Here is a 19,202-nt window from a genome sequence, read left to right on the forward strand (position 1 = left end):
ACATATATGTGTTTATTTATGCTACTGCATTACTATATTCCATTATTATCAACTAGCATATTGAGAGTTGTTTCCGCACTATTTTAAGTAGCTCTTATACGTCTAGCAAGCAAACAGAAAATCGATTGAGTAAACTAACATTTGCTCAATCACATTGCATTAGAATTAAAGATTATCATAAGTGTGTATTCACCCCCTCCCCCTGTACACACGCTATCGATCCCCAACAAGAGTGTATAGGGCATTTTGAGGATCATGTGGCTCAATTGGAGAACATTGTGAAAAAGTAGGCAGATAAAAATAATTTCTTAGAAATCCGCATCAGTTCTTTGAGTTTTTGGATGAACATATAACACTTCTTATAGAACCATTTTCTGAGATCTGTCAAGAGAATGAAGTAATTGAGCCAGAGCAAGAAGAAATAAAATTTGAAGAATTGTTAATTGAAGAGGATCCAAAAGTGATAGTAGATGAGGAAGAAATATACAAGGCGAATGATTTGACCTCGTCAATGGTCTTTCCATGTACACCATTAGAAGATACATTCTTTCCATTGACGTCAACTCCACAATATTACATCCTCCATGAGTTTAAGCCTAGATTCGGAGTCTCTTTCCAAAATAATCAGTTCATGTCGAGTATTGCTGGACCGACAAGCTTTCCATGTCAATATCACGTCAATCTTGAGGGCGTAGGAAATCAAGACCCATACGTAGTGTCGTATGATTCTTACTATGGGCAACAACCTCTCTTTGATGGTTGCTACTGGAATGTCGGGCAATAGACTATAAACTTAGCGCTGACTGGGAGGTAACCCAGTGTTTTTTTTCCTTTATATTCTTTTTTATTGTTCTTTTTATGTTTATTTTTTATTATCTTTTCATAATCAAATGCCTTACTCGTCGCCTTTATATGTGCAGTATGTTGCCCCGCTAAGAGAAGTTGCTTATGGAGTTCTATAGCCTGAGAAAGAGGACGAATCATAAACCAGGGGAGTGTTATTTTTGTTTTCATTGTGTTTTTTGTTCGTCTTGCATTTGTTTGGTTGTTTTTGCATATTGTTCATTGTTTCTTAAGCATTGAGGGCAATGCTTTGGATAAGTATGGGGGTAGACTAGTTTATATCATTGTTTGTCATGTGTGTGTTGCATTCGTAATCGTTTAGTTTGTTGTGTCTAGTTCGTTTCAGTAGTTGTCTGCATGTGTGTTGAGTAGGATGATAAATGGCAGCCAATGATGATATAAAGTTAGAAAAATGAATTTTTTGTGAAAATGTTGCTCTTGACTCGACATGAGAAACCGTATGTTGAATCGTGAATATATTTAAGCACTCATGTTAGACCACTGAATTGTAGCGAAAGATTTGATGAAGTTTGTGTATGTTTGACCATTGCACAGCACTAGGTGTTTAGTGATCTTAATTGTGTCCTGTGAATTCTAATAATCCTCTACCAATTGCATTTATGATCTTGGGCTCACCAAATTTTTTGAAAAATTTAAAATTGATACGAATTTTTGAAAAATTCAACTCCATTTGGGTTTCGGGCAAGAGATTGAAATCCTAATCGCCTAGTCTGAAACTAAGTTTGCGGATTCAATGGGGTTGATGCTCCATCCGGGCCATAGACGAGAGGATTGAAATCCAAATCCTATCACAGTTATAGCTAAGTTTGCGGGTACTTATTGGGGCTTTAAAAAGCTGGGTGCAAAATTCGACGGTGCGTAAAAATAATCTCAAAGAAGGTGTGTTTTGTTATAGGTAATTGGAAGTAATGAGTGCATGCGAGTGACACTTGCACTAATGTGATATTAGGTCGCTAAGCAGTCTTAAAACTGATTCTTTCTAAGTTCCATTTAACTGGAATAACATTTCACACACGCACGTTCACGCTAAACCGAAGGTGTATTATGAATGGTTGAGAGCATTCGTGTTTTTTAGTTGACAATATAACTTTTCTGAGGCTGACACTTGCCATGAATCGTTACTAATTTTGTTTGTGTTTTGTGTTTGTTTGTCATAAGTCTTGCTCGAGGGAGAGGAAGGTTTTAAGTATGGGGAAATTGATAAGTGCATTTTGTGTGCATTATTTCGTGTTATTTTTATGTCTATTGTGCATTCATTCATATTGTTTTATGTTGTTTTTATGTGTTTTATTGCATGTGTGTGCATTTCACACTCTGGGTTTTATTTGTAGGAAAACTGGAATTTAAAGGAGTTTTGAGGGCAAGAAAAAGAGAAAATAAAAGAACAAAAAAGAAAAGAGCTTGGAGAAGTAGAGTTATAGCTCTAAATGTAGAGCTACAGCTCTAGGAGAGATAAATGAAGAAGAAACAAAAGTAGTGCTATTGCGCTTTGGGAAGGCGCATCTGCGCAGTGAAGGAAACAAACAAGCGCAATTGCGTTTAAAAATTGAGCAGTTGCGCTTGATGCCGTGTTGGAAGAAATCTCGGGCAGAAATCATCTCGCTCGAGCGCACATTTATGCGCTCGAGCGAGCTGAGAGAAACTTAAAAAATATATTACGGGCATAAAGTTGCTCGCTCGAGCGCAACTTTATGCGCTCAAGCGAGAGATCGCGGAGCAGAAAAATAGAATTTTCGAAAACTAAAAGTCTTATTTTAGCGGGCTTTATTTCGTGGGCTTTTCAAGCCATATAAATAGAAGATAAAAGATCAGATCAGGGGGGGATCGCATCAAAGGAACATGGATGGCGGCTAGGAGACTTGAAGATTTGAAGAACACTTCATTCTAGTTTCTTCTTCTTCTTTTTATTTTTGAATTAATATTTTCAATTATTGAGTAGTTCCTTTCAACCAAGACGACGAGATTGGGCCAAACAATTTTATGTCGAACATGTGGATGTTGATTTGGGATTTTTGGATTTTTATCTAGATTATTGATTTTTGGATTTATATTTTGTTCTTGTGAATAATTTGATCAATTATTTACTTGCATGTTAATCGATTTCGAGTCAAAAGGTGAGAAATTGATTTTGATCGCTCCATTAATAAACACAAGGCTAAATTGACTAGAAATAGTATTCGATTTTATTGTGCGGCATTAGGTGAAAACTGGATTCTCACAATTCCGAATGCATTTGAATTTGATTTGAATTATGAAATATTGATCCGTAAATATTTTAATATGTTTAATTGTTCTAAAAATAGATTGTTAAATAAATTAGCAGGATTCGCCGTGATTTAATATTAAATCTGGATCCTAGATTTGCCACTTGTTTGCATAATTTGTTTGGTACCTTCGTGTGTCTTGGTTGTCTCGTTTTAATTAAATTTATCTTTCTGCTATTTTATTTCTTATTTGTTTAAATAATTAAATTTTTATTTAATTCTTCGCATCCTTTTTTTTTATTCTGTATAGATTAAGATAAATAATTAAATCTTGAGAATTAACTACAGACCATGTGGGTTCGACACTTGGACTCTCTGTCCACTTTACTATTACTTGACCTAGTATACTTGCTAGTAGACACCGATTTAAGCGGTCAGTGACCTGATACTAGTACAAGTGTCCAACCATCACGGTGACCTGACACAAGACTTATGTATCCAACCATCCACAAACTCGTAGGGTGAGCGGCCCTACTACTACAAGATATCTCAAAGATACTGGATCAATATGCTCATGTATCCAACATACAGTCATGACATGTTGTATATAAAGACATATAAAACATGCAATCACATAATACATGCAAACACATAATACGTGCATATTCAATCTGGATATCTCGAATAACACTTCCGTACCTCTCTAAGGCAGATCCTAGAAGCTCCCCTCTAAGTCCAAGTCTATCATGCAGCACTACAATACATAAATACCATGTATCATCTAGCACGTCAAACATCAACTAACATGCTCTAAAAGTCTTATTGAAACTATAGCCTACTCCCTATTTACTATAGGAAATCAAAGCCATACCTTCGTCCATCGTCAGTCCGCTGATGTCGAATTCCCCAGAGTCTGGGCATAGCCTAGCTACGACCTCTGGACGCCTCGCCAGAGCTCCGTCGTTTGACCGCTACTACGGACACTGTCCGTTATATAAATTATATTATTTTCTACTCCAACTCTTAAAGAAAGAGTCCCGAAGCCCTTAAAATAGAGTCATTACGGGAGATGAGAGGAATTATGCATTTCAAAAGTGAGCCCTCGGACCCCTATTTATAGGCATCGATCGGAAAGTCCGATCCCCGGTTCGGATTGTCCAATCTCTGCATGGTTTCCACGTCGCCCTGCATGAAACTTCGAACGGTCCGATCCCTCTTCGGATCGTCCGAGATACTTGTACAACCCTTCTTGCCACTTGTCCTGGTGACACATCAGACGGTCCGATCCTACACATCGGATCATCCGATTCGGCCATGTGATGTCAGCAATGATGTCATCCCCTACCCGAGATTTGGACACTTGTCCCTTGGTGAGTTCGGATCGTTCGATCCCTTGATCGGGTCGTCCGATCTCACTCTGAATCCGAACCCAATTCGTGCCCCCGAACTGTCCAAGTTCGGACCCTCCAAACCCAGTTCGGATCCTTCGAACTGCCCGAGCCCAATAATTTTATTAACCATTTTTCGGGCAATCTGGACCCAAATATTTGGTTCGTTAGATCTAATTAAAATCCCTTAATCTTGATTTATTAAATCTAAACATGATTAGCAACTTAATCTTGTAAAATGAAACTGGGCTAGGACAGCGTGTCTTCTGTCTTCTTTATTCCAAAACCAGATTTCCCATTTCCAAATCTTGTCGGCTTGTTCTTCTCTAGATCCAGTTTCCAGATCGAGAGAAGACAACGCAACAGGTGAGTGTATCCGAGAATGTAGATATATATTTAATTATTTACCGAGATAGGTTATTCATGGAGCAAAATATTGATTCCGTCATCTTTTTGCTCAATGTTTCATATTTACCAGATTCGTGACCGTTGATTCGAAGATTGAAAATCTTATTCAACGAATTTATGAGTGATATCAGAGGAAAGCTTCAGGTGCCTGTAAAATACTGGTTTTCATGGAGCAAAATACTGGTTTTTCCTCTCTGCTGCGCGCTTGAACTAATGGAGACAAAAGCCAATTATTTAGGGCGAGGGGTTAACGGGTAAAAGCACTCTACAATCTCAAGTACTATTCACAATAGATTCACAATGCTTGCTCCCTACCATGGACTTATTATCCGAGAATTTCAGGCGTAGATGGTCAGGTAATGTCGGGCCCTTAGGTTATCCAACGAAGACTGAAAATTGAGTCAAAAACCAGATTAAAAACTAATCCTGCCCTAATACTCCCTACCAAACGGGCCCTTAATGTATAAATAGTGTGATCGATAAATTAATTAACTCACGATTTCGTTGTCACCACTGATTTCAGAAATGTTTTGAATGTGATTTCTTATGACGATGGATTCATACATGCAACAACTTCGATGTGCATTGGGTTAATCTGCGAATTGATGTAATAATCTATAAATCACGCTATTCAAGTAAATTATATTGGTCAAACTAGTTGTATGCGTCTTTTTGATAGTGTTTGCAACATCTAAATATAAGTAATTATGAATTTTTTTTCTCACAAATTTGTTAAAAAACATTTTCTAATCACTTATTTTTAGAGATTACAAAAATTGTCTTTGTCTCTTTGATTGTGTGCATATGAGAATATTATGGAAGAATTTTCCAAGCTTTAGTATTTTTTCTTCAAAAAACTATATTTTTTTAAAAAATAATTATAGTTATTTTTTTAATATAATATTTTAAATTTTATAAATGACATGAAAGTACTTTATTGTGAACATCTCGAGTAAATTCAATATCGAATTGACTTGACCCTCATATATTATATATATAAATTTTGGTAAATATAATGAAATTATATTTTTTTTTCATTATATTTTCTTTATCAAAATATTCTAAGAGATCGGCACATAATGCGAACTGAAGCATTTTCATTGACTTTTTCCCCAAGTTGAGACAAACCATATAATTATTTTCTTAATTTGATGTAATAAAGAATAAAATATTGCGTGTTTTATTTATAGCCGGCTAGTGTGGAAAAATAGCATCATGTATTCGTATTTTATTTAAAGTATATATATATATATATATATATGTTAAATCAGTTGATCCGGTTTAATTTGTAATAAAAAATAATATTTTTAAAATATAATATAGCATTTTTTTATGAATCAGATCGAATTTAAAATTAATTTAGCAAAATTAACTTAAAACAATCTCATATGAATTTTTGTTACTTGTTAATTACCGTGAGCTTATTTTGGTAATAACTTGTCTTCTTCTTCTGTTTTTCATCGTATGTTTTTCTTTTTGTTTTTGAAACTTTATCGTATATGTTTTTCAAATAGTATATATATAGAGTTCTTTTATGGTGCTCAACTCTATATGTCTAACTCCATGCCCATGTACAATATATGATAAGTCAACTCATCAATTGTGTTGGTCAACTCACATATTGTACATGGTGGGCATGGAGTTGGGCATATGAGTTGGGCATCATAAAAGAACTCTATATATATATATATATATAAAGTTAGAAAGAAGAATGTTTCATATATAACATTCTTCTTTCTAACTTTTCTTTTTCGGCCTTATATACATTATAATATAAACTTTATATACCCTTATTTCCAACCGGTCACGGGAAGATATTTAATCTCGAATTTAAGTTCTATAAGTTTAGCACTATTCTTGGAGTTTGTTCTTCAACTTTTGAATTTGTAAATCAAATACGAATAAATCCAAATTATACATAGAATAAAATCTTGAATTTAGATTTCTAAATTTAAACTTTAGAATTGCATATTCGAAAATTTCTGTGAATCGAGATATTTTTTATAGTCAAATCACAGAAGAAAGTTTAAAGTTAATATTTTGTGATCAATAGATATCAAGATTTGTAGTGATATATTGTATCTCAAAATTGTGGTCCTAACTCCTAAAAGATAATTTTTATATAGTGAGTATCTCTTCGCGGGAAATTCATTTATTTTTTTTCGAGTAATTAAGCGGGAAATGCATCTTAAATGCAAAAAGATGTAACTCTTTCCACAACCAAACAAATAGCCAAATTATTATTAATACTTACAATCAATCATGCACCTAGTGAAAAGAAAATAATAAATAAATATTTTAGTTAAAATTTTAAATTTTGTGGGCGTCAATTTTCGGATATTTATTATGAACATAATTTTTTAATATTTTCATAAAATTATAAATAAAAAGTACTGTCAGTTGTCACGTCTTTATTGGATTTTCTTGCGATGGATTCGATTTCACATGCGCTGGCGACACACTTCAAAAAGTGTGCTAATGGGAACGTGAAACACGATTTCAAAAAATTAGCAACCTACTCTTGATTGCCCACCAAATTAAATTAATTAAGACTTTATTGATATTTTTTGAATTAATTAAATTTGAGCTACCTTGAATTGACTTCCAGCGTTAACTTCCATTCAGCCTAAAGACGTCATATGGCCAGACTTTGTGGTTAACATTTGGGGAGGTTAATTAGTAATTAAGTCCACAAAATACTTCCATGCTACTGCATTTTATACATAAAACACACAAAATATCCATAATAGGTGCTCGTCGTATGCATTTCTGATATGATGTTCATGAATTAAATATACAAGATATTACCTCAAGCATTGATCGGTACTCATATAAGTAGTATTTATTATCGATAGGTGTTCATCGTATCAAAATTATATATATATATATATATATGTATATTTCCTCGTGTAAATAAGAGAAAACTGCAAATTTGGTCTTGTATATTTGTCAATTTGCGATTTTGATTCTCTATATTTTTATATTTCACTTTTAGTCCTGCAGGTTACGATTTTTGGAAATTTCGATCTTTTTTATTCGAAAATGCTTACGTGGCACTATACACGTCAGCTCCACATCAGCACTGAATTGGTGCCACGTCAGCGCCACGTCGGAAAAATGACTAAAATTTCCAAAAAATAAAGATAGCGGACTAAAACTAAAATTTAAAAATATAAATGACTGAAATCATAAAGTGACAAACATACAAAACCAAAAAATAATTTTCCCTGTAAATAATTAAAGATGTATATGATAATAATTAGAAACTAGAGTTTAGTAATTAAATAGCTATATATGGTCATGACTATGGATCACCAACTAATCGAGTCAAGATTAATTTATAGTTATAATTGTGAGCCATTAGGTAAACACATCGACTACCACTGAGATAATTATCGAGTTCAACCTTATTAATTGAATAGAAAAATGATTCTCCGATGGGGTATCTTGATTCCGTAATATATATATGAGTTGAATATCTGTTGTTAGACATTTCACAAACGCTATAAGATATTCCCATAAACATATTTTAGAATGTTATATCAGTCGTCCTCTCACACACCTTTTCAAATATCCAAAATGGTGTTGCTAGCACTAAAAATGATAATATTATTTCAAATTGAATCGTATCTAATATGGATCTTATAGCCAGCTACATGCATAATTAAGCGCGCGGACAAATTACGTACAAATGTACAATCTCGGTAATATCTAGTATCATTTTATCTTGCTATTAACATATACTTATTAATTTTATTAAAAAATTAATTTGGTAATCTTAACATTTAATGGAGACAATAATCTCCATCTTCACATGTCAGCATCCAAGATTCCCACGTCCAATTATCTCCGACTTTATATTTAATGTTTTCACCAAATTGCTTCCCAGAATGGCCCATTATAATTTATTATAGCAATGTAGCCAAACTACATGTCTACCTCTAGTTGTGGATGGAAATTTGCCCGACGCATGTCTCTTTGTAAATCAGTAAATCATGCACTCGGATTACGACCCAATTTTATTATTTCTTGCTACAATTTAACTGACAGACTACTTCGAAAACTCCTACTTTTGGTCTCAGTCATTCCTTTAACGCAACTTGCTCGAGAGTGGGGGCCTATAATATGTCATGACTAAATTCAACTATATCTCCGAATATTTATAATAACTCAAGTCACCTCATTTTTAAGATATACTATCAAAATATAGTGAAATGCTCCAGTTCTCTAAAACGTTTTTTGGATAAATATCGATTTGAGTGTCGGAGTGTCTTCGTCAACAATCTCCGGTGACACTGAATTTACTTTGTGATACATGATACCAATTTACGAATCATTGTTTGGAATTGTCCGAGTACTAATCCGGCCACCCAGATCTTCTCAGATTACCTAGATTTTTTCTGATCAAGTAATATCAATTTTTGGGTGCATCACACTCCGTATTATATTTATTTATTCGTTTATTATTTTAGATAGTAAAGAAAAAGTGAAGTGATATAATAGATATATATATGTATAAATATATATATATATATATATATATATATATATATATATATATATATATATATATATTACAATATAGTACGACGGTAAGTTTAATATCCACGTAGATAAATGTCAAATTGTAAAAAAAGAAAAAAAAAACTTACTATTTTTTTTTCTTTGTTTAGTTTTTATAATGTAATAATTTGACATCCCATGTGACTGTGAAAAAAAATTACACAGAATATAACTGAGATTGTCTCATAATAAAATTACTCATTATAAAATATCTTGAAACTTATTTCAAATCCCAGTAACATATTTATCCAATATTTGTACAATTTTAGAATATCACAAAAATATTACATCCATATCTCCAAAACAAATTTAACACATTAACAATGGTCAATGGACATAATCATAAGTTCTTAACATTAAATTACATTAAAATTCCTTCCTATCTTTTTGATCATATGAATCCAATAATATATTGCTATACACATGTACGTCTTCAAATTTGAACACTGTTACATCAAGTGGCTGAAAATATATAATATAATTATAATGCATAGTGACCCAAAAATGATCAGATGCAAAAGCACAATGGAAATTCCAAAATTTGACTCGAAGCAAACAACAATCGTATGTCCCTATAAATGAGCCCCAAACTCCTACACTAAAATTACCCACAATAAAATCACTCACTCACACAAACAACATGGAGCTCTTCTATGTCTCTCTCCTCTCCGCCTTCCTCCTCCTGGTTCTCTTCTCCCTCAACTTCCTCTTCTACAGGAACAAATCCACCCACGGCGGATCTCCGCTGCCGCCGGGGAGGACCGGCTGGCCCGTCGTCGGCGAGAGCCTCGAGTTCCTTTCCACCGGCTGGAAGGGTCATCCCGAAAAGTTCATCTTCGACAGGATATCCAAGTACTCTTCCCAGGTTTTCCGGACTCATCTCTTGGGAGAACCCGCCGCCGTGTTCTGCGGCGCCAGCGGCAACAAGTTCTTGTTCTCCAACGAGAACAAGCTCGTTCACGCATGGTGGCCTAGCTCCGTCGACAAAGTCTTCCCTTCTTCCAACAATTCTTCTTCCAAAGAAGAAGCCATCAAGATGAGGAAAATGCTCCCCAACTTCTTGAAGCCCGAGGCTCTCCAAAGATACGTCGGGATAATGGATCATATAGCGAAAAGACACTTTTCCGACGGGTGGGAAAACAAAGACCAAGTGGTGGTGTTCCCTCTGGCCAAGAACTACACTTTCTGGCTGGCGTGTAGGCTCTTCGTGAGCATCGAGGATCCCAAGCACGTGGCTAAATTCGCGGACCCTTTCAATCTTTTGGCCTCGGGTTTGATATCCATCCCAATAGACTTGCCCGGAACGCCGTTTTACAAGGCGATAAAGGCGTCGAACTTTATAAGGAAAGAGCTGGCCTCCATCATCAAGCAGAGGAAAATCGATCTAGCGGAGGGGAAAGCCACGGCTACGCAAGACATACTGTCGCACATGCTGCTTACGAGCGATGAAAGCGGGAGATTCATGGGTGAATTGGAAATCGCGGACAAGATATTGGGTCTGCTCATCGGTGGCCACGATACGGCTAGCTCTGCATGTACTTTTGTCGTCAAATATCTCGGGGAGTTGCCGGAGATCTACGAGGGAGTCTACAAAGGTACGTACGATTTCATTAAACATTTGTTGCATTTTGAGTCTTCATTTTTCCTAATTATATTTATGGGTTACTACTAATCCGTTGAAAGTTTCTTTCGCTACTGACTTATAATGTGGTAAAACGAGTTTATACATTAAAAAAAAAAAAAAAAGAGAGAGAGATTATAAGTATAAAAATTAGAAGTAAAATTTTTGGCATAGAAAAAATTGATCCGTCTATCAAGACTTTTTGTCTTTTTCTTTCTTTCTTTCTTTCTTTCTTTTTTTTTTTTTTTTTTTTATTTTTATGTGGCCCTTTTCATCGGATGCCGATAGAGTAATAACACTTAGTTTTAGGAAGATTTCGTTGATTTTTCCAAACATATTAATATATAAAATGATATACCTTTAGTAAGTTTGAATTTTTGTTACCGATAATGTTTCTAATAAATTATTAGAGAAATGACATATATCACCAATGTGAAAGCGTAAGTTTGCTAGTTTTTTTAGTTAATAATCCCGTGATTCTAGATCTGTAACATACATGCACCTTTTTTCAACTAAATAATGGTTGAACTGCCTTTAAATGATTTTTATGAACTCTTTTTGAATTCTTTTATTGAAAAATTAAATTAAAATATTAATGCATTAACTTATATTTTCAATTAAGTTTATTTATACTACCACTTTAATTAATTTAAATATTAAATTTTATTTAAAAATAATTAAACTTATTACTTAATTTAATGTAATAATAAAATTTACTATTAAAATATATTTCACATGTAACAAATATTAAAATAAAATAATTATATATACTTTTGATAGTTATATAACTAAAATTTGATTATTTTATTCAATTAAATTTAGAATTATAAAACAAAATTAATTTAATTATTTATTTTAGAATGTGTATTTTTGTATTTTTTAGCTTGTGAGATAATATCATAAAAATTTTTGTGAAACTTTTGAAAATTTGTCCCGTGAATTATTAAAAATTGTTTGTTTTTTTTAATTTTTCTAGTCCTTTAAATTTTGGCTTTACGTACGTCACAAAACGATAAGCTTGTATCTTTCGTCCTTCGTGACCTCTCATTCATCCTTTGGCACACACACATCTTCTGCATAAATTAAGAAAATAATTTACAATATATACTTTTCAAAATAATTTCTTAATTTGTTTGAAAACACACAAATTTAAATGAATGGGATGGAGGGAGTATTTAAATTTCTCAAAATTATTGCTATATGTTTGATCCGAACATTTTATTTTATTTTTATTCGAAAATTATAAATTGAATAGGTGCGAATTGGAGACTTCTTGTAGTGTACTATTGACTTAATACATACATGTCAACAATCGGCAGCCACTTATGTGTACTACATATTAATAAATATTTTTCTACCAAGTCAGAATCCACCTACCAAGGATCTAATTCAATTTCTTATTTTCACATATAATTATTTTCAAGATAATTCCATATTTCAACTTATGACTCTAAGATGCTAACATCATTCTATTTCATGACATCAAGATTCAAAACATAATATAATCCTACTACCCACATAATTCGTCTTACCATTAATCTATCATTTATGGTGTGTAGAACAAATGGAAATCGCAAACTCAAAGGCCCCCGGCGAATTATTGAATTGGGATGACATTCAAAAGATGAAATATTCATGGAATGTTGCGTGCGAGGTGTTGAGGCTTGCACCACCTCTCCAAGGAGCTTTTAGAGAAGCAATCTCCGATTTCATGTTCAATGGTTTCTCTATTCCAAAGGGTTGGAAGGTATATATACATATATATAAATTATTCCGATTTCGAATTATATATATATCATATACTAAAGTTTCCTTATGTATTTTCGTGACACAGATATATTGGAGTGCAAACTCGACACACATCAACCCCGAATGCTTCCCCGATCCGAAAAGGTTCGACCCATCTCGGTTCGATGGATCCGGACCGGCCCCGTACACGTTTGTTCCGTTCGGCGGAGGCCCGAGAATGTGCCCCGGGAAAGAGTATGCACGTCTAGAGATACTTGTATTCATGCATCATCTTGTGAAGAGATTCAAGTGGGAGCAAATTATTGCCGATGAAAAGATTGTGGTGAACCCGATGCCTATTCCGGCCAAGGGACTGCCCATCCGCCTATATCCCCACAAGGCATGATAAAATGTGAATTACTATTGTGCCCTTTTCGCAATCGAAGAAAACTACTCAATATCTAAGGGCTTCTATTGTAATTTTCTCTTTCTAATAATTGTTCCACTCTTGGGTTTTTTATTTTTGTGATTTGATTTTAGAGAGTATCCTTAGTTTGAGAAGTCATGATGAAATGTATGAAAATAATGATATGATGGAATGGGATTTATATATATGTATGATTATGTTATGAGGACCCCAATGATAGTGCTCTTTCAGAAAGCATGCTTTATATTATTTATTTAGTATTGGTTATAATAATATATAGTACCATTTGGTATATGTAATAATGTAAACATTGTTTAATAAATTAGACTAAAATCAGAAATTTAAAATTTTACAAATTTTTTTCGAAAAAAAGTTCAATAAATTAGGTAACACAAAAATTCAATCTTAAAAAAAAAAAAATACATATATATATATATGTGTGTGTGTGTGTGTGAGTTTCATTTTCAAAGTGGATATGACTTGATAAGCCAGTAAAATTCACGCAATAAATCTGGACCATTCATTATAATGTGTGGGAGATATATTAATGTCCAATAATAATACATTAATTAATAGGTAAAAATCACTCGATATAACACACACGGCATTTACCGTTTCAAAGGCTCTAAAGTAGTTTGAAACGATGGAGTGGTATTTCCAAACCTTTGAACTTTTGTGTTGCAAAGGGCCTAAAAGTAGTTTGAAATGATTATAATTTTATTTCTAAATTTCTTAAATTATTTACAGATTAATGCGACTTGACTGGTATATCCATCTTGCATTTACACCAACCAACTTTGTTGACTTCATATCTTGAAATAATATTGTTGTAATATCTTTAAAATTTTAGTGGTGGAAGGTGGACACAGGACATATATCACCTTATACCAATAATAATAATAATAACAATAACAATAATATTTTTTCCCCATAAAAAAATATTGAAATACACCTAAGTGTACCAAGATAACTCTATCAATTGACTCACGTTTTATGATCATCACATACAATTTAGTATTCATTTGCATTCTATGACTTGTGATGATCACTTTTATTTTGTTGTATAAAATAACTCTTCAATGATTTCAATCAATTTTTTTAGTTGGGATAATTTAATTTTTGGTTCTCTAATTCGCACGTTATAGACTAAGATACACTGAATTATTACATACATTATTTAAACGACAAAAATAAGTAAACAAGATGACGAACCGCAGATGTTTTTCAGCAGCTATGTCGCCACAATGATGGAAAGGGATCTTCGTAAAAAAATCTTTTCATACAGAGGGAAGATAAGTTTTTGGTTGGTGCAGCAATTTTGATCTATTTTAGCTTTTAATATGATCTCAACAGAGTGCTTACGAACTGTGACATCAAAAAATTATTGACTTAAATCACATTACTTATTCTAAAAGCATAAAAAATTAAAAATAATTAGCATCGATTAAATCATATTTTGAAAAGTTAATTGGCTAAAATTCAAAAGTGAAAAAATTAATGCACCAAAATATTATTTTCCCTTATGTATCTCTTTCGAATTTGAAACATAATTTTTGGCATGAAACATTTGAATTATAAAATCTGATCATGTTAATGTATATCATGTATTCTTTTTCTTATCTAAATTTATACAATTATACTAGTGTTTTTCTTTCGTCATGCGTGTTTTCTTTTTTATCATAATAATACAGGATAAATGTTCTTACAAGTTTTCATGATTTATAAATATTTGAAATATATGCAATAAATATGGTATGGTGTTATTAATTGATGAGATATGTGTTTTAAAAAAAATAATCAAACTAATATCCAATACAAAGACCACAGGAAAAAAAAATAAAAATAATATATAAGTTACGTGACTAATAAGACATCAAATCCATAATTAACATCACCAAAAAAGGAAATAAAAAACGTAGAGAGGCACATCAACAGCAGCTTTAACTTTTAATTTTTTTTGTTAAAATTCTATTTTAGAATCAGACGATTGTCCATAATATCATTTAACAAACTTTGAACAAAACATTGAAAACTATACTAAAAATATTTCAATGAAGCTAAGAATTCGAACCACGCAGCCACCGAGCTACTCACGAACAGCTTCAATCAAGGCCAAACACGTTGCAAAAAATATTCAAATCTTAATTTGCTGCAAAAAAATTTCCAATTTCCAGACACCATTAACCAAAAACACATTTGATCAAAAGTATCATATCATATTATCATCATCCAAGAAGCTAAAAATGTATAAACCAACTTCATGCGACGGTAGATGAACCGGATACAGGCATAGAGCTTGATTCGCACTGGACTGACTGACTTCAATGTTACCTGCTATATTTCATCGAAAATAAATAATCTTTTGGACAACGCGAATGCATGAATACACATCACATCTCCTCTATCGTCATCGTTTGGAATCTTAAATCCAGAAACTTGAAAAACAGAAACACAAAACAAACAGTTTTCATAGAAATAAGCATCCTCCCCGTGTCTATCAGCGGGCAAGATTCAAGAAATTAAACCTAGATACATACACACAACTGACACAGAATCACCTTTTTTTCTTCCCTTTTCCAGTTCTTCACTATTTTCTTACCACTTGCTAATCTGTAGTCATAGGTTGAGTCATGCAGCACCTAAAACGAGCCTTTCTAACAGTAGTCATGATCTCATTCTCGGCAGTCTCGAGCATTCTGACAATTTCGCTGAACGAGGGCCTCACGTCGGGATTAACATCCCAGCAATAAGTCATGATCTGACCAAGAGCCGGAAGGCAATCGTTGGGGATCGTTGGTCGGACACCTTTATTGACGACTGCAAATGCTGCCTGAACGGCAGTCATGTTCTGGAATGGAAGCATCCCAGTTATAAGCTCCCATAGCACAATTCCAAAGCTGTATACATCGACTTTTTGTGTATATGGCCTATGCTGAATCATCTCCCTGAAATTTAGGAACAATATCCCAAATATTCCACCAAAGGCAATTAATAAACTACTGTAAGAAGGATCAAAATAAAAATAATAACCACAGAAACAGCTCAGATTGTCAAATATTCTGTCAAACACACTCGAACTATTTTAACTGCAGCATCAATATTTGAATTTAGAGAACACATAATTTTTAGGTAGAAACGAGAGCTAAAAAAATCATGCACGACAAACATAAATTTGGCTACACGACTTACAATGTTTCAGACATTTCGAATGTATGATGAAATGGAATGTCTTAAATAATTAATTTAGGCAGCAAAAATAGCAAGTACTAATGGGCGGGGGCGGGGAATTTGTATGTTAGAGAAATAAAAAACAATCGATTAGCACACAACTCACGACCAAATAGATTGGAAATGTATGAAAACATAAAAGAAGAGAAACAAAACAATAATAATTAACTTACGGTGCCATCCAACGATAAGTGCCCGTCTCTGGTGTCATTCCTTCAGTCTGTACCTCAATGCGAGCTACACCAAAATCCGCAATCTTGATGGATTTGTCCGCTGATATTAAAAGATTATCTGACTTCAAGTCTCGATGGATTAAATTCAACCCATGCACATATGCCATACCTCTTGCCACATCCAAGGCCTGCTTTACAGCCAATTTAAGGGGTACAGCACGGTTCTGCCGCTTCATCAAGAACTGCCGCACTGAACCTCCCTTGGCATATTCAGTCACAATACACCAGACCATGGGTTTGCGGCATGCACCAATGAAGCGAACGATATTTGGATGCTTCAGATTCGCTAACATCATTACCTCTTGTTGAAACTGCTGCTCCATCAAGTGTGCCCTCTCTGTATCATTCTCTGGTTTCTCGAGAAGCTTAATTGCAACATCCTCACCATTATACGTGCCTCTGTACAACTTTCCAAAAGCCCCTTGAGCAAAAGCTGGCCCCATGTTCAGCTTCCGCAGGTCAATGGTCCACTCATCATAGTCACCAAGTCCTTGTGTTGGATACCGAGGGTTCATTAAAGCTTGTGCCAGAGCATCATTACTCAGCCCATGAGATGCTCTCCCATGATTGACACTTGCAGCGACTGAATAGTTGTGTACATGCTTGAGGCCTTGGTGGCCCAAGATACGAGTGTTGGAACCATTCGATCCAGTACTGCTGTCCATCGACATGGCAACAGAGCCTCCACCGTTGCTCATCTGCAAGCTCCCATAACTATCTACCGACATATTCGATTCCTCATTCAGCTTGCGATAGAAATTTTGAGAAAAATCGTAGTTTTCATGGTTATGGTTTAGGTCTATGATTCCAGTAAATTTCGTACCCTCCAACATTTTCTCGAATTTGTTATCAATATTTTCCACCAAACAGAACCTTGAAAACCCTTTATCCTGTATGCTTAATCATTTCCAAGCTCAACCTCCCTCACCAAATACCTATAGAGAACACATAAAAACACTGATAACTCCAAATAAAGTTCCATGTCTCCATCTATATATTTTACTATAAAAAAAAGTAATTCATGCCAATAAGATAGCCGATCCAATTGAAAACACCAAAATATTTACGATATCAAAACTTTAATAAGACCTTCAAAACCACCAAAGAAGCTATAGCAATACCAAAAAACACAAACCAAGATTATATAATGAGTGCAAAAATACACATAACCGTACACACGCAAAGCTAAACTAGCTTCGTTGAGCTCAAAATATAATTCCTAAGATACATGTAGTTTGATATTCAACAGAATCGAAATGCTCAGGCTATAGATACTCATTTGCCTCCCATGTTCCTGAGTAGAAGACTCGTTCCAGATAACAGAACTAGAAGTCCCACCTCCAAATTTTCCCTTCCCAAACCAAAAAAATAGAGCCAAGATTCAAACTTTAGCAACAAACCCACAAAAAATGAACTCTTCAAACGCAAAAATCAACATCTAAAAAATCAATCCAACTAAAAACCATACCAATATTAAACCCCAGACAATCACACAAAAAAAAACAAAAGCACGAACCCACAAACCCTCCGAGTAGGTAAAAATTTCGGTGATCCGATGGTAAAATACACAAGAAATAGAAAAAAAAACAGCTCGATCAAGAGGGCTTGACTTCACCTTTTCCACGTCTTGGGTCAGCCAAAGACGATGCAATCCCGCAGGAGACTGGCGAATTCACAAGTTTGCCCTCGTCCCCACAAAACTTCAGCTGCACACAGTAAGAATCAAAGATAGAGTAGGAAGAACGGTGCCTTGAGAGAGACCGTTTTAGAGAGAGAAACCAGACAATGGAGAGAGAGAGAGAGATGAACGGACATGAAATGGAAAATGAACCCTTGTGTTGTGTTAATTAATTATGTTGCCTAAAGTTTACTTCAAAAGAAAAAAATATATATTGTTACCTAAAGTTTTTTTCTTATTATACTTACTAAACTAATGCCAAAAATAGAGTTTGCCCATTCCTCTGCATATATTTTCCGAAACGAGTTTGATGTTTGTCCCACAAAATTAGTATACTTTTATTAGTTAGCGTGATTTATACGTTATTATATTATCATGAAATTTTGTTTATTTAACATGTCGATTTAACATGTTGAAGTACAACAATTGAGTGCTTTTATCGTGGTAGAGAAAGTTTATATATATAATAATAATAATAATAATAATAATAATAATAATAATAGAAATACATATATATGTAAATACATATATATGTAAATAATAGAATGATGCGTGATTCAAATTAATTATATATTTTTAAGTCAAATGTTGGGCGTAATAATGATATACAGTAATTTAATTTCTTTATCATTCATACGAAATAGTGTCTCATATTATGTAATATATAATTGCACAGTTATATAGTTTATTGTTTTTATAATCAAATTTAAAATACACAAAAATAGAATTTAATTTTCTGTGGAATGATCTCGCGGATCTATATAATTATGAGATGTGTCTATCTTGTGCCAAACATGTGAAAGATAGTATTTTTACGTTAAAATTAATATTTTTGCCATAAAAATCAATATTTAAACCAA

General features: G+C 33.6%; 2 protein-coding genes across 4 annotated transcripts; one reads left to right on the forward strand and one right to left on the reverse strand.

Annotated features, from left to right (window-relative positions):
• Positions 1–10,016: 10,016 nt before the first annotated feature.
• LOC140886605 (beta-amyrin 28-monooxygenase-like) lies at positions 10,017–13,405 on the forward strand. The gene is made up of 3 exons (XM_073293273.1): positions 10,017–11,022; positions 12,608–12,795; positions 12,883–13,405. Exons 1-3 carry the CDS (start codon positions 10,068–10,070, stop codon positions 13,180–13,182), a joined length of 1,443 nt encoding a protein of 480 aa, XP_073149374.1. The 5' UTR covers positions 10,017–10,067; the 3' UTR covers positions 13,183–13,405.
• A 2,116-nt stretch (positions 13,406–15,521) lies between these two features.
• On the reverse strand, positions 15,522–18,506 carry LOC140887191 (serine/threonine-protein kinase STY13-like). Of its 3 annotated transcripts, none has more exons than XM_073294279.1 (3): positions 18,280–18,506; positions 16,605–17,599; positions 15,522–16,148 (listed from the first exon to the last, which is right to left on the reverse strand). In XM_073294279.1, the coding sequence occupies exons 2-3, from the start codon at positions 17,495–17,497 to the stop codon at positions 15,809–15,811; spliced, it is 1,233 nt and encodes a 410-aa protein (XP_073150380.1). In that variant the 5' UTR covers positions 17,498–17,599; positions 18,280–18,506; the 3' UTR covers positions 15,522–15,808. The 3 variants fall into 3 exon arrangements, with proteins under 3 accessions (XP_073150380.1, XP_073150381.1, XP_073150382.1); XM_073294280.1 differs by lacking the exon at positions 18,280–18,506 and adding an exon at positions 18,181–18,261; XM_073294281.1 differs by lacking the exon at positions 18,280–18,506 and adding an exon at positions 18,133–18,255.
• Between the last annotated feature and the right edge of the window lie 696 nt (positions 18,507–19,202).

Source organism: Henckelia pumila, chromosome 3 (genome assembly GCF_033568475.1).
Source record: "Henckelia pumila isolate YLH828 chromosome 3, ASM3356847v2, whole genome shotgun sequence".
In the NCBI taxonomy this organism is placed as follows: domain Eukaryota; kingdom Viridiplantae; phylum Streptophyta; class Magnoliopsida; order Lamiales; family Gesneriaceae; genus Henckelia; species Henckelia pumila.

Bases quoted from the DNA above. Each gene is read 5' to 3' on its own strand.
- LOC140886605 (XM_073293273.1), top strand. From the start codon at position 10,068: ATGGAGCTCTTCTATGTCTCTCTCCTCTCCGCCTTCCTCCTCCTGGTT. The intron at 11,023-12,607 runs GTACGTACGATT...TATGGTGTGTAG, and splicing joins CTACGAGGGAGTCTACAAAG to AACAAATGGAAATCGCAAAC. The intron at 12,796-12,882 runs GTATATATACAT...TTCGTGACACAG, and splicing joins CTATTCCAAAGGGTTGGAAG to ATATATTGGAGTGCAAACTC.
- LOC140887191 (XM_073294279.1), bottom strand. From the start codon at position 17,497: ATGTTGGAGGGTACGAAATTTACTGGAATCATAGACCTAAACCATAAC. The intron at 16,149-16,604 runs GTAAGTTAATTA...CCTAAATTTCAG, and splicing joins ACTTATCGTTGGATGGCACC to GGAGATGATTCAGCATAGGC.